This window comes from Parasteatoda tepidariorum, chromosome 1, assembly GCF_982258835.1.
Source record: "Parasteatoda tepidariorum strain Cologne lab strain chromosome 1, Ptep-v5.0, whole genome shotgun sequence".
Classification (NCBI taxonomy): Eukaryota; Metazoa; Arthropoda; class Arachnida; order Araneae; family Theridiidae; genus Parasteatoda; species Parasteatoda tepidariorum.
Window position 1 is genome coordinate 38,717,064 of NC_141755.1, and position 13,280 is coordinate 38,730,343.

At 25.0% G+C, this 13,280-nt stretch overlaps 1 protein-coding gene across 9 annotated transcripts in view; it reads right to left on the reverse strand.

Annotated features, from left to right (window-relative positions):
• Positions 1 to 603: 603 nt before the first annotated feature.
• Positions 604 to 13,280, reverse strand: part of LOC107441256 (DGAT1/2-independent enzyme synthesizing storage lipids) — a 70,873-nt gene continuing 58,196 nt past the window's right edge. For all 9 annotated transcript variants that reach the window (XM_043045793.3, XM_071179995.2, XM_016054452.5 and 6 more), the window contains exons 4-9: positions 12,115 to 12,282; positions 7,904 to 8,097; positions 7,402 to 7,465; positions 6,330 to 6,405; positions 4,938 to 5,001; positions 604 to 3,894 (exon numbers count right to left, since the gene is read on the reverse strand). In XM_043045793.3, the coding sequence (XP_042901727.1) occupies positions 3,784 to 3,894; positions 4,938 to 5,001; positions 6,330 to 6,405; positions 7,402 to 7,465; positions 7,904 to 8,097; positions 12,115 to 12,282 (677 nt within the window). In that variant the 3' untranslated portion in view covers positions 604 to 3,783. The remainder of the gene's footprint in view (positions 3,895 to 4,937; positions 5,002 to 6,329; positions 6,406 to 7,401; positions 7,466 to 7,903; positions 8,098 to 12,114; positions 12,283 to 13,280) is intronic.

Genomic DNA, 13,280 nt, shown 5'->3' on the forward strand with positions numbered 1-13,280 from the left:
GTTATTTTTAATAAAAAATTAAATTACTTTAAGTTTAAATACGCTTTAAGAAAGAAGCATTTCGTTATTTAAGAGATAAGGAGTCCCATCACATCCATGTGTGTGGATGGTTAGATTTAGTTTGTTTTTCAGATGTGCAACAAGTTGCTAAAAATATTTGTTTTTAAAACGTTTGTTCCTCGTCACCAACACTGTCTTTTGATGATTTTTATAACCAAGCCTGAAACTTGATGAGAACAAATAACCAGATTTCCTAAATTTTTGGTTTTCTTAAACTGATTGTGGGACAACGCGTATCAACAATGATTAACTATCAGATGTTCAATTTAAAATATTTTTTAACCGACAACTTTTCCACAAGCTTAGAAAAAATTTTTACTACCTTTATACTTTAGTTTCAAAATAATATTTTCACGTTGATATAAATCTTTTTTTTTCTTTCAAATTGTTAAGTTATGTTTCAGAAGTTAGGGATTCATCAAATCAGCAAATTGATTTATAAGTTTTTGAGGTTCATACAAATATGGTATAAATATTTACATTTTAGGCATGTAAATATTTTACAAAAAATAGAAGTCAAAACAAAAATAAAGGCACACATACTTAGTAAAAAAAATTGTATTGTCAACAACAATAATTAGAAAAATACACCTATACCAAGAACAAAGAATGATAAACTAGTATACAATTCACAAACATGACCAGCATGAATTGAAATAGCAAAAACTTTTAGTTTTGATAAATCCAACCTTTTAATAAAATACAATTCTTTCAGTATAACATTTTTCTGAATAATTTAGATGATTTGTAAATATAATAAAATATGTCTTTTTACATATATATGCTTAACATCACTTTCATTAATCATTGTAATGTTGATTCAAGCATAATTAAGAAAGTTAATTTAGTTTAGTAAAATTCAGTAAAAATACATTTTTATTTTAAAATAAGTGAGAAATTCCCTCACTTTTTGGAATAACCATTTAACTTCGAAGCGAAGTGATTTTAATTATTAATATGTGATACTGTTGAATTTTTTTTTTCAATTATCGATTTTTCAGCAAATTATATTAGCTATTAAAATCAATCATATTTATGAGAAAAATTGACTTATTGAAATTAAGCATTCAAAAAATGAACATTTTAGTGAAATTTACATTGATAATAAATAGTAAATAATTTATAATAATTAATAGTCAATAATTTTTCCGCAAAAAATTCAAAATTAAAACATAAACCATACCTTTAAATTTTCTGCATTGGAAAACAATACCTATCGGGAAAGTTCTATGATGTAATGATAAAAAATTAAAGTAAAATTTATAAAATATGACATTCATTTTATCTAAAATAATTCTTCACAAAAATTTTTTTCTTTTTTTTTAACAAATCAAATGCATGAAAAATCTCAACAATATCCAACTAAATAAGTAAAATATTTCAATTTCATTCCATGCTTAATCTAAACATGGCAGTAAAAACAAGTGCCATTGGCAAGTAAATAGTTTTCAAAATGACTTCTATTCTCAATGAATTAAAAAAGACAGTAACTGCATTCCCCTTTTTTTAAACGGTTGATTTTAGATAAATATTATAAATAATTTGATTTTTCTAGAAATATTACACTCAAACTATAAAACATTTCATTCACAATATTTAAAAACTGTTTTTAGTTTTAAAAAAAAAATTACCAATTATTTACACCAATTTCAAAAATTTATTATAGTTTTAACTAAAAAATATATAAATACAAAAGTATAAACAGGTTTATCATTTTAGAAAGAAAAGGAAAACAAAAAAGTCAAATTAGAAATTTATGAAAAAAAAATGACAAATTTAATCAGCCTTTTTAAAATCGGACAAACTTAAATAGATATGTAAAAGATCTAAGCATATAAAACACATAGTAATAAAGATACATGGTGATAAAGATTTCATCATTTCTTTATATAAACGTTAACATTTAACATGCTCTAGCATGTATTTTTTAATACAATAAAAATGCATAAGAATATTTAAGTATTAATATAAAAATTGAAATCAATATTGAAATAAAAATATTAAATAAAATGGAGAGTTAATAAAATAATTTTGAGTTTGGACCAATTAACATGCTTTGCCTATATGTATAGTATCAAACAATAAGATTACAAAAAACAATTATACAGTTTTCTCATTAGGAAAAAAATAAATAAAATATAAACTTGTTCGGTAAGGACAAAAACTTGCTTTAAGTGCTCAATATAAGTTTTTAACTTTTGATTTAAGCAAATATGATATTTTTTAAGCTCTTCTTTTAAAAAACAAAAATAAGATAAAAACATACTGGTGCAACAAATCAATAACATGCTGCATAAAATAATTTTTTTTATTACATGATATGCATTTACTTATATATCACTGTTCTGTTAGATAAATTGAAGAATCTTATAATTTTTTATAAAATATCATTAACATTGATGTGATTCAAGTTATTAGTTTATTCCAATCTCACAGCACAAGTATCTTAAGAGATTATTAAAGAGTAAGTAACAAAATTAGATCTTTTCATTTTTAAATTTTGAAGAACAGAATTATTCTAATATATATTTTCATTTATCAGAAATTCAAAATTCTTTAAATTAATTTTATTTCAGATTTATAGTTGAATATTCAAATAAGATTTCTGCAATCCCCACTTTATCAAAATGGAAGCCACAAACAGATTGCTAATTTAAGTGGGTAGTTATATGAAGCCACACTGATGCAATCTTGAGGAAGAGAATGGAGAACTGCCTTAAAAAACGGGAAATATCTAAAAAATATTTTTTTCTTACCATAAAAAAAGGTAACATTTAGAAAAAAAGGACAATCTTATAAATATTCATGCTTGAATTTCAAATGTTAAATGCTGATCTTTGTATAGTGTATCATAACAGTTATTTTAAAAAAAATTATTTTTAATATTTTGTAAATTAAATACACTTTTACAGCATATTCAAATTAACTAGCAGAAGTATCTGAAATATATCTGTATATGATATCAAAACAATTTCTTTTATACAAATATGACAATTATTTAGTTTTTATGAAAATTTGATATTTTTTGTGATTGAAATTGGAACTTGAAAAAAAAATGCAACAAGTATTTATTAACAAATGCAGTCTTGCTAATCAGTAAATCAAAAGTTAATATTTGATAAATGAAAGTTTCAAAATAGAATTTATTGCATAACGCATAATCTGGTTTCTACAGTATGTGATCCTATTTTAATAAACCTTCATCCTTTTAAAAAGAAAAATAATAAACCATTAATAGTCCTTTAAATTACACCATATAACATTCATAGAAGATATCATGCATAGTATAAACATTTATTATTCTTCCACCATTAAACATTACATTAAGTAATAAATGCCGATATAAATTTACAAGGACTAGAAAATTTAGAGAAGTATTATTTTATTACATTATGCAAATAGACACAGAAAGTTTAAAAATTGATCAAATTTTCATTTTTATTTAAATACAGAAATGAGCGAAGCAATGATTTTTACGAATTAACCTAATGTAAAAACTGGAATGGAAAGAGTTTGAGACAGTAACAATATTTGACAACAATGAGCAATCTATCACAAACGATACAAAACTTTCAAGACATTCAAAACAAACACAACTAAACTTCCTAATTTCTAAAAACATGTTTCTTGATAACACACAGAAATACCTTTCACTTGCAGATGTCTCAGTTGGTCACAACAACTTATATTGATATGTGTTCACACGAATGAAAAAAAAAAGGATTATGCTTGTTTAAGCTTAAACAGATGATGAAATCGCTCCAGTACACTTCTAGTGATACTGCCAGGTAATTTTTGATGTTGTTTGATCATAGATTTCATTCTATCTGCCACCTATAAATTGTAAAGTAAAAGTAGTATAACACAAGGAATAAAAAGTATATTGTAATAAATAAAAAAATTCTCTAAATATGTGTAGCATGTAATGGTGACACAAAACTTTATTCTTTTGTAGAAATATTGAGAGGATAACTTGGTAATTTTTGTAAATAATTAAACACACTTATACAATTTATAATTTTTAAATGATTAGTTAGTCAAATAAGAATTTGAGATACAGAGAACTACAGGCCTAAACTGAACTTTCACTTTATGTAATAAATTCTTTTTTTTTGTTTGTTAACATTTAAATCCAGCATAAGTCATAAAAAACAATTTAATTATCAAGTTACACTAAAACGCGCTTATAACAAACCCTTATTTGATGAGAACCATCTTTAACGAGGAAATGGGAAATACTTAATTGGTACAATGTTAAGTATATTGGAGCATAGCTCGCTTTAAGAAAGCATACAAAGCAATATTTTTGCGATTCATAAAATTTCTACGTAATTCTATCACCCCAGCTTAGCTAAACCCTTCTGAACTTCTTTCATGCTAAATCTCCTCCAAAAAAACCCAATGGTTTTAACATTTGCTGAAAACTTCAAACCTTTTTCTGTACAGTTTGATTATTTGAAAACTCCAATCTTCTTGCCCAGCATTAATTAATTTATTGCTTATAACAGTTTTAATATTAAAGGGCTCGTTTGGCAATTGTTTGTGATTTCAGTAGCATAATCAAAATAACTATTTGCAGGTAAAATATATATATATATACATATAGTAAAAGTATTGTATTCTTGAAAATGTTCATAACTAAACAATTAAAAAAAAACGAAATCATATTGATTTTTATTCTATTTCTCGTATTTTATTTACTTCATATTATCATTCCTTAAAGAGCTTAGTAAAGCTTCTACAAAAAATTATACATTCTCGAGTTATTCACCCTATTTCTTTACGAATAAACAAGTTCAAAATAGTTTATTTGTAAAAAAACAAAAAAGCATGCGGAAAGAAAAATCAAAATGAAAAATAATAGTATATAAATTTACCCTTTCAGCCATTTCTTGAGGAGTAATTGATGCGTCATATTCAATAGGCTTGCCAACAATTGTTCTGAAAAACAAACAATATCAATTAATTTAAACAAATAACTATTTCAACTAAAAAAATGTTAAAAATTCTTATGGTTAAACAATACATAACTAAGCTTAAAATTCCTTTACTTAACAATATTTGTTAATACACAGTTTTATATTTGACAATAAATTAATATCAACTAAGATATCTGCTGTACACTGTGCATTAAATAGCAAAAATAATATGGTTATTATATTTGAAACCCAGGGCTGCTCGTGAACTTAAACTCTAAAAATGGTCGTTGTAGCTGCACCAAATATGAAAATTATTCTCCAAAATAATTTCTGCCGGCATAAAAAAAACCTCCCTTTCTTAACATATTTTTACAATATTTTTCATTTTATAATGTGAATAAATAACTAATGTGTTATTTTTCTACAAATGAGAGTTAATTTTTTTTAAAAAAAATATTGACACACTTAAATTGTTATTGTAATATCCTGTGGTATACTGCACAATATACAAAATAAGTTTAAGAAATATTGTCTGCAGTGCATAATGCATGATGATCGTCCTACTTGTAGCACTGTAACCAAAAAAATGCAATTTTTATTTTATTTTTTTTCCAATATAGAAGTTAAATGGACAAAAGAAAGTTACTGATTTTAATAAAAAGTAGTTTTTGCACAGATTTTGACGAAAATAGCTGCCTTTTCCTTGAATTAATCATTTTAGTCACCAGTAGCAGACCTGAATTCTTATTCAAAATTATTGTTTTAAAGAATATGGCATAATAATTATTATTTGTTACATTAAATTTAAAAAAAATGAACCAATAAAAAAAACATTTGTATACACACACATTGAAAAAAAACATCTTTTTATATTTCTTGTATAACATTTATTCATGTGTATTCAACAAATTATATTGCTAAAATGAACAAATAAGTGCATTATGCACAAAATAATATACTTCAATATCTTTTTATTTTTCAATTTGATAGGGGGAAAGGGGGAATAATTAATACTTTCTAAGTATCCAAGTCATTAAAACTCTGTGACAAAGGCAAACTTTATTGCTTTGCGCATTCATTGACAAAATAATTAAATATTTCAGTCCAAGCTATTGAAATGTTACACAGATAGAGCATAGGCAATTTTAATTTTTATTGTTAAGGGAGTCAATAAGCTTTTTGAAAAATACTTTTCATTTATTTTGTTTTAAAACACATAATCAAAAGGAACAAAAAAAACTTCTAGCTATGAAATTCAAAAACTGCTTCAAAACAAATACAGAGCTTAAAACTAAAACATTAAAAACTAAAATCAATTTTAAAATATCAATTAGTAAATAAAATTATTACTTCAGCTTGCAAGGAAATCCACCATAAATAGGAACTAAAGGGATTCTTGTTCTCTCATAAATACTCCTTAGCCATTCTGTAAAAGAAAATACACAACTTTAATATTTAAATTTAAAAAAAAAAACATTATTATAAATTTATACACATATTTATAAGAAAATCAGATTTGAGCATAAGTAAAATTATGAATAATTGTGAACAAAAAAGTATATCACACACAAAGCTGCTTAAACCTTTTTTTCCTTTAAATGGAAGATAAATATGTAAAAAATAAAAATTAAAAAAATGAAATGAGAAACGAAGCAAATTGAACAACTAAACTAACACCTGATTTACAATTTTGTCATTCTTTTTCTCTTTGAGGAAAAAAAAAACATTAAGAATTTATTTTAAAAAACAATAAAATTTTATCATTTCATACATCAAGAATTATGCCAAGAATTTACACTTAACTTTAGTTTAGTTACTTTACTCCAAACCTGCTTAAGAAAAAAAAATAAACATATTTTATTAAATAAATAGTGTGTCCTTGATACACATCATTGAAATAATTTTAATCAAAGAAAAGAAAATTCGTATATCCCCAGAATGTCCGCTAACAGAGGTTTCACTGTATTATTACAATTTTCATATCTTTTGTTTAAAAGCTTTAAGAACAAAATTTCACAATAAAAAATCATAAATTAAACACATTGTTATTTGCATCAAATTTTTTTGCTTTTTTTTTTTGTTTTATTTATCAAGAATAATTACGAAAAAAAAGAGATAAATAGAAATGAATTTTTTCCTAAGTTTCTGACATAAAATGCCCATTGAATCCATTAGTTCAAGTTAGAAAACTAATAGTTCAATACTTCAACATTTTCACATACAATAACATGGAAACATAGGTAAGAATTTAATCTGAGAAAAATACTAAATCTACCAAGTATAAGCAGGAAAAAAAAATTTATAAAATAATTTTAAAACAGTAGGTACAAGAAATAAATTTTGTTTTATATAAAACAAACAGTACAATATTTATAAATACAAAGTTTTCAAATGTAAAACACATTTCATAAAATATACATACTTTTTCCCCAACTTAAAGTGAAAAATGCTTCCCTAATATTCTCAGTAAATACAGGAATTATAGGCTAAAAATATAAAAGATATTTTAGTATATCAATAATAATGGATTTTAATAATTGAAAAGGCAATCAAATATACAAATATCACACATTAGATACAGAATACAAATAATAATAATCAAAATTACAATAAATGTGTAGCATTGCTTTTTCAGTAAGTAACAAAGAAAAAATTACATGCTTCACAGGAAATGAGGAACTATATACGCACCCAACTGGCCACATATGGGCCATTAATAGTTAACTATCTACCACTTTTCAACCAAAAATTGATTGGAAAAAACCACATAACTAACATTAACAAAATTATAAAATTTTCATTAAAATAAACTTTGGAAAAACAAAATTATACCATTAAAATAGCAAATGTAGGTGTCTAAAGATTTGACACAACAGAGAATACTAAACTATTTGCTAAACTTTAGAATAAAATGAAATTATTACCGCTTTAGCTTCCATGGCAACTTTAGCAAAACCTATCCTTGAACCCCAGATTAAAGGATAAGTTTCATCACCAAACAAAGCTTCTCTCACTCCACCTGGAGCAATAGCCAGTAAATTTCCTTTTTTTAAAATGTCTGCACAAGTATCAACAGTGCCAGGATAAATTTGGAGGCAATCTATTATAGCATCAAAAGCTGGAAGAAGAAAAAAACAATCATAACCAATGTAATCAAAGTGGTTGAGGGAAAAAAATAAAATCCTTAGTTTATAATTATAAGTTTATCTATACTATACATTACATAAATGAAAATTATGAGTAAGAGAAATAAGCGAGTAAAGAAAACGATCATACTGCAAATAGAGAATGAAGAATGAATAAAGAAATGATGAATGAATAAAGAAAAAAACTGCTGTATAGCTAAAAGAATGTAAAAAAATCTATAAAAAAAAATTAAGATACATTTTTTTTTTAAAAATACTATAAACTATATAATATTAATTATACTTTTAATGTTAAAAGAATTGCATATTAAATCTAATCTGTTTAAAAAGCTTACATCAAATGTACAGTTAAATCCTTTCCCACAAAGAGTGTAACAATATGGATTTAATTACTTTAGAAAATGTAATGATATCTTTAGTGCTTTATGAGAGTGATCAGTCCCTTGTTTCAAAGGTCTATTAATATTGTCTAGAGAGATATGAAAACACTTTCAAAGGTTGTCTTTTTTTTAATCTAGCAGCAATAAGGTACTATCAGTCTCGAATAGTTGCTCTGGAGCTTGCGTTTAATAAAATTGTTCTTTTACTTCTCTTCGTGTTTTTTTTAAAAACCAACAGCTAAGTTTTTAATTTAAAAAGTGAATTTCTTTAAAACTTTATTTTTTCAATAAAGAATTAACATATTTATTATCATATAATGCATTAAAAAATAAACATATTTCTTAATTTAATTAAAAAAGTAGATTCTAATACTTAGTTTTTTATAAAAAAGAACTTTTATTTTAAACAACAAACCGGTATAAATTATATACCAATATCAATTTACGATATATATACCAATAAAAATTATAAATTTATGTGAGTCTTATACATCTGTAAAACTTACGTAATTTTGAATTTAATAATCATATGTTCTGCCTATTTTCCTTTTAAAACTGATAATTATAAATTTAAAATACATAAAGCCAGCAAAAAACAGAGTGCCCAACCTGGAAAAATTAAAAATGAGAAAAAAAACTTTTCTCAAGACTACTAAAAATCTTACAACAGTAGATTTTTCTTCAATTTTATAAAATCAATTTTGAAGTGTTTACATCAAAATAATCCAAATGGTAACATTTTTCGAGCAAATGAACACTTCTAATCATGTACCGTATATTCCGTCGCATAACGCGCCCCGGCGTATAACGCGCACCCGTAATTTCCAATAACTTTTTTTAAATTTTAAGATATACTCTTCGTATAACGCGCACGAAAATTTGGATTGTACATGTGCAATATCTCGTCTAGTATCTATAGAAAACCAGAAAGCCTTTTAGTGTGGGACATGTTTTGGTTCCAACCTTACAGATAATACAAAAAAATTTTTGAAAGTATGTAACACCGATATGGCAGTTATTCCGGGCGGATTGACACCATTAGTTCAGCCATTGGACGTCTGCTTAAGCGAACCATTTAAAGCCAATTTAAAAAAACAGTGGAACACTTGGATGTTGGAGGGCAAGAAAACCTTTACGAAAGGAGGACATATGCGTCATGCAAGTTTGGAAACAGTGTGCGAATGGATATTAAAAGTATGGGATGAAATTAAGCCTGAGATGGTTAGAAAATCATTCAAAAAATGCAGCATTTCAAATAATCTGGACGGATCAGAAGATGACTGTTTATTTATGGATGAGGGTAACACAGATGAAGACGAAACAGATTGTGATGACATGCCTGGAGAAAGAACGGAAGACGAACATAATGAACTATTTACGTAATAACGAAAATCAATAAAGTATATAGGTAAAGGTATGTCATTTCTTTCAAATAAAAGTATTTTTCCATATTTAAATTTTTTTAATCTATAAATTTTTATATTCGGCGTATACCGCGCATTCGAAAATTCCAATGTTACTTTTTGTATTAAAAGTGCGCGTTATACGCCGGAATATACGGTAGATATTCCAAAGTTTAGCTTCCATTTTCAAAAACTTCCTTTACTTATATGTACTTTTTTCAACTATAGATATCAAAAGAAATGAACTAAACCAAACCTTTGCTTCTATGCTTGAAGGGTTTATTGTGAATCACTGAAATGTCACTAAACACATAGAGAAATTGTAGTAAAAATTTGATAAATTATATAAATTCAAGTACATACATTTATTATTTTACAGATTTTGGGGTTTATTTTCCACAGAAGTTTAATAAAGAAAGTTTTAAAAAAAAATGTTATAAATATAGTTTTTGCATTTTAATTAAAATGTCAGGCATGTTACAACAATACAGGGGTGATTGTGAGCCCAAGTCAAAATTCCGGAAAATTTCTCATAAGTTTAAAAGGAAGGAAAAAAAACAGTTTAAATTGAAAAATTAGATAAAAATTTAAATAAGGTTTTTTTCCTTTTCCTCAATATTTCTTAGTTTACTTAAAATATATTTACATTTTTACATATACCTATACCATTTACACATACCTACATACCTGCCAACTCTTCCGGATTTTCCGGAAGATTTTATTTTCATATTTAAAGTGGTAGTAAATATATACTATTTTTTCGTTTATAAATTTAATTTTTAAATGATTTTGATCACCACTATTCTTACAAAAATTAAGCACATATATCAATATGCGTTACTATCATGGTTGTCAATTTAAGTTTGCTCAAATACAACGTATTTGTTTGCTTAAAATTGAAGTTTTAATTCCATTTCAATACCACTGGGAAAAATTATAATGGAAAGGATTAAAAGTTGGCAGGTATGTACCTATGATGACCTGGAGAAGTAATTAAAATTCACAAATATGTCTTTCTTTGAGTTTATAATAACTATTTACTGATAAAAAATTTAATATTAATCATGAATATAAGCTTATAAAGTATCTGGCTCTCCCTTACAAACAAATAAAATAAACTGTGTTTCTAAATTCCACCTTTGAAAATTTGATTTCTGGAAACTTCTGTGATCAATGATTTTTTAAAACGTCTGGACCTCGGAAACTTCCGGATCACTGTCAGCGAAAAATCCGGATTTTTTCCGGAGCACAATCAGCCCTGACAATATTATTTTTAAAAAAATTTCAAAAAGTGCAAAGAAAAGGCAGATGTTGTTTCATGAAAAACCAGACACCAAAAAAATTAATAATCAAATTAAATCATTTCGTCTAAGAAAGTGGAAAATAAAAAATATCTGTCAGAAAAACATAAAATCAACACCACAAAGGTATTTTATTTAATAAAAAAAAAATAAAAATCTGTGTCCTAAAGAAATAAAATCAATTGGCATAACAGTGCTGCGGACAATTCATGCAATTAAAAACAAAATTTAAAACCTTTGAATCAGCAAATGCCATAAAGATAATTTATTAAACAAAGAATATATGTCATAAAATCACTGCTTAACAGCAATTTACTAGAGAAAGAAAAAATCTATGTTTTAAAGGTGAAAAACAAGTGCTAAGAAAGTGGAAAATAAAAAATATCTGTCAGAAAAACATAAAATCAACACCACAAAGGTATTTTATTTAATAAAAAAAAAATAAAAATCTGTGTCCTAAAGAAATAAAATCAATTGGCATAACAATGCTGCGGACAATTCATGCAATTATAACAAAATTTAAAACCTTTGAATCAGCAAATGCCATAAAGATAATTTATTAAACAAAGAATATATGTCATAAAATCACTGCTTAACAGCAATTTACTAGAGAAAGAAAAAATCTATGTTTTAAAGGTGAAAAACAAGTGCAGACTAAAGGAACTTTTTTTATTGGGCTTAATGCAAGAACCATTTTATTAATTTTATCAAACTTATTATAATTATAATTTATGCAACTGTAATTAATCATGCAATCTTAATTATTAATATAGTGATTAAGTATTATGATTATACCTGTTGGGAAGAAAACTTGAAATACTTCCAGATCATAAAGGATTTATTTTCATTACTAATTAAAAAAACATTATTTCAATGATAATGATATAGATTCGTAAACATGTTACCTGGAATACTAAACAAAAATCTGTCACCGACTGCACAGATGACACGCTCTTTATAAAGCACAATTTTGCAGAGCAAGTAATACCAATCAACAGGCATGGCTCCATGATAAAAAACAACTAATGCAGGACCTTCTTTTGGAATGTTTTCTAACCCTTCAGCTTCATAACCTGATTTCAAAAAGGAAAAAAAAATTAAGAATTACTTTTAGAAAATATTTAAACTAAATTGTTCATGTAACAGATATGAAATCAATTATTGGAAGCGAAGTTTGCCACATCCACACTGCAAGAACATGTAATTTACTAAAATGTAACATTAAACACATACATAGTTGATGCAAAATATATAAATAGTTATATAATTTATAAAATATATAAAAAGTTAACACATAAATTTATTTTTTATTCATTATTAATATTATTTATTATTACTTAGAAGTATTATAATCTAAAATAAAAACTAAATTTACTAGAAAGTTGTAAGAATCCCAACTTAATTACTGAAAAATTTGATTAAGGTACTTAATTTTGCTATGAGTATATATCATTTTTTTCCTGCTGCTTGTTGCTTTAATCACATATAATTCTTAAAAAATATATATAAATAAAAAGCTTTTCTTTTCAAACAAGACAACACTTAGTTACCATTACAAAGATGTTGTTCAAAATATATATATATATATATATATATATATATATATTAGACTGTTGAACTAAAAAAATATTTGCTAAAACTGTTGTTATTAGTTTATGCCTAAAGTTGTTTCTGCATCATAAGTACATTAAAACAAGAACAACAGAATATGCTAATCAAAAAAAATAAAAAATCTAATTTCTACCATAAGATGTGACTAATATGTTTAACTCTCAGTAAACTAAATCTGGTTTTAATGAACAGCAAAATTAAAATTTTAGTAGGTCTATTCTAAATTTAGTTTTTTTTGCTTATAGACTTCAATGCTTTGATGAGGAAAAAAATATAAACATTACCAGAGACGTTTTTAAAGTAAAAACACAAGAAGTACTATCTAAAACAAAAAGATTTAAGTAATAATTTTTAAAAAAGTTTATGAAAATAAAGGAAAAAAACTAATATATTGGTAGAAGAAAATAAACATAATGCACAAATACATTTTTAAAACAATTCAGAGGAAGAAAAAAAATTC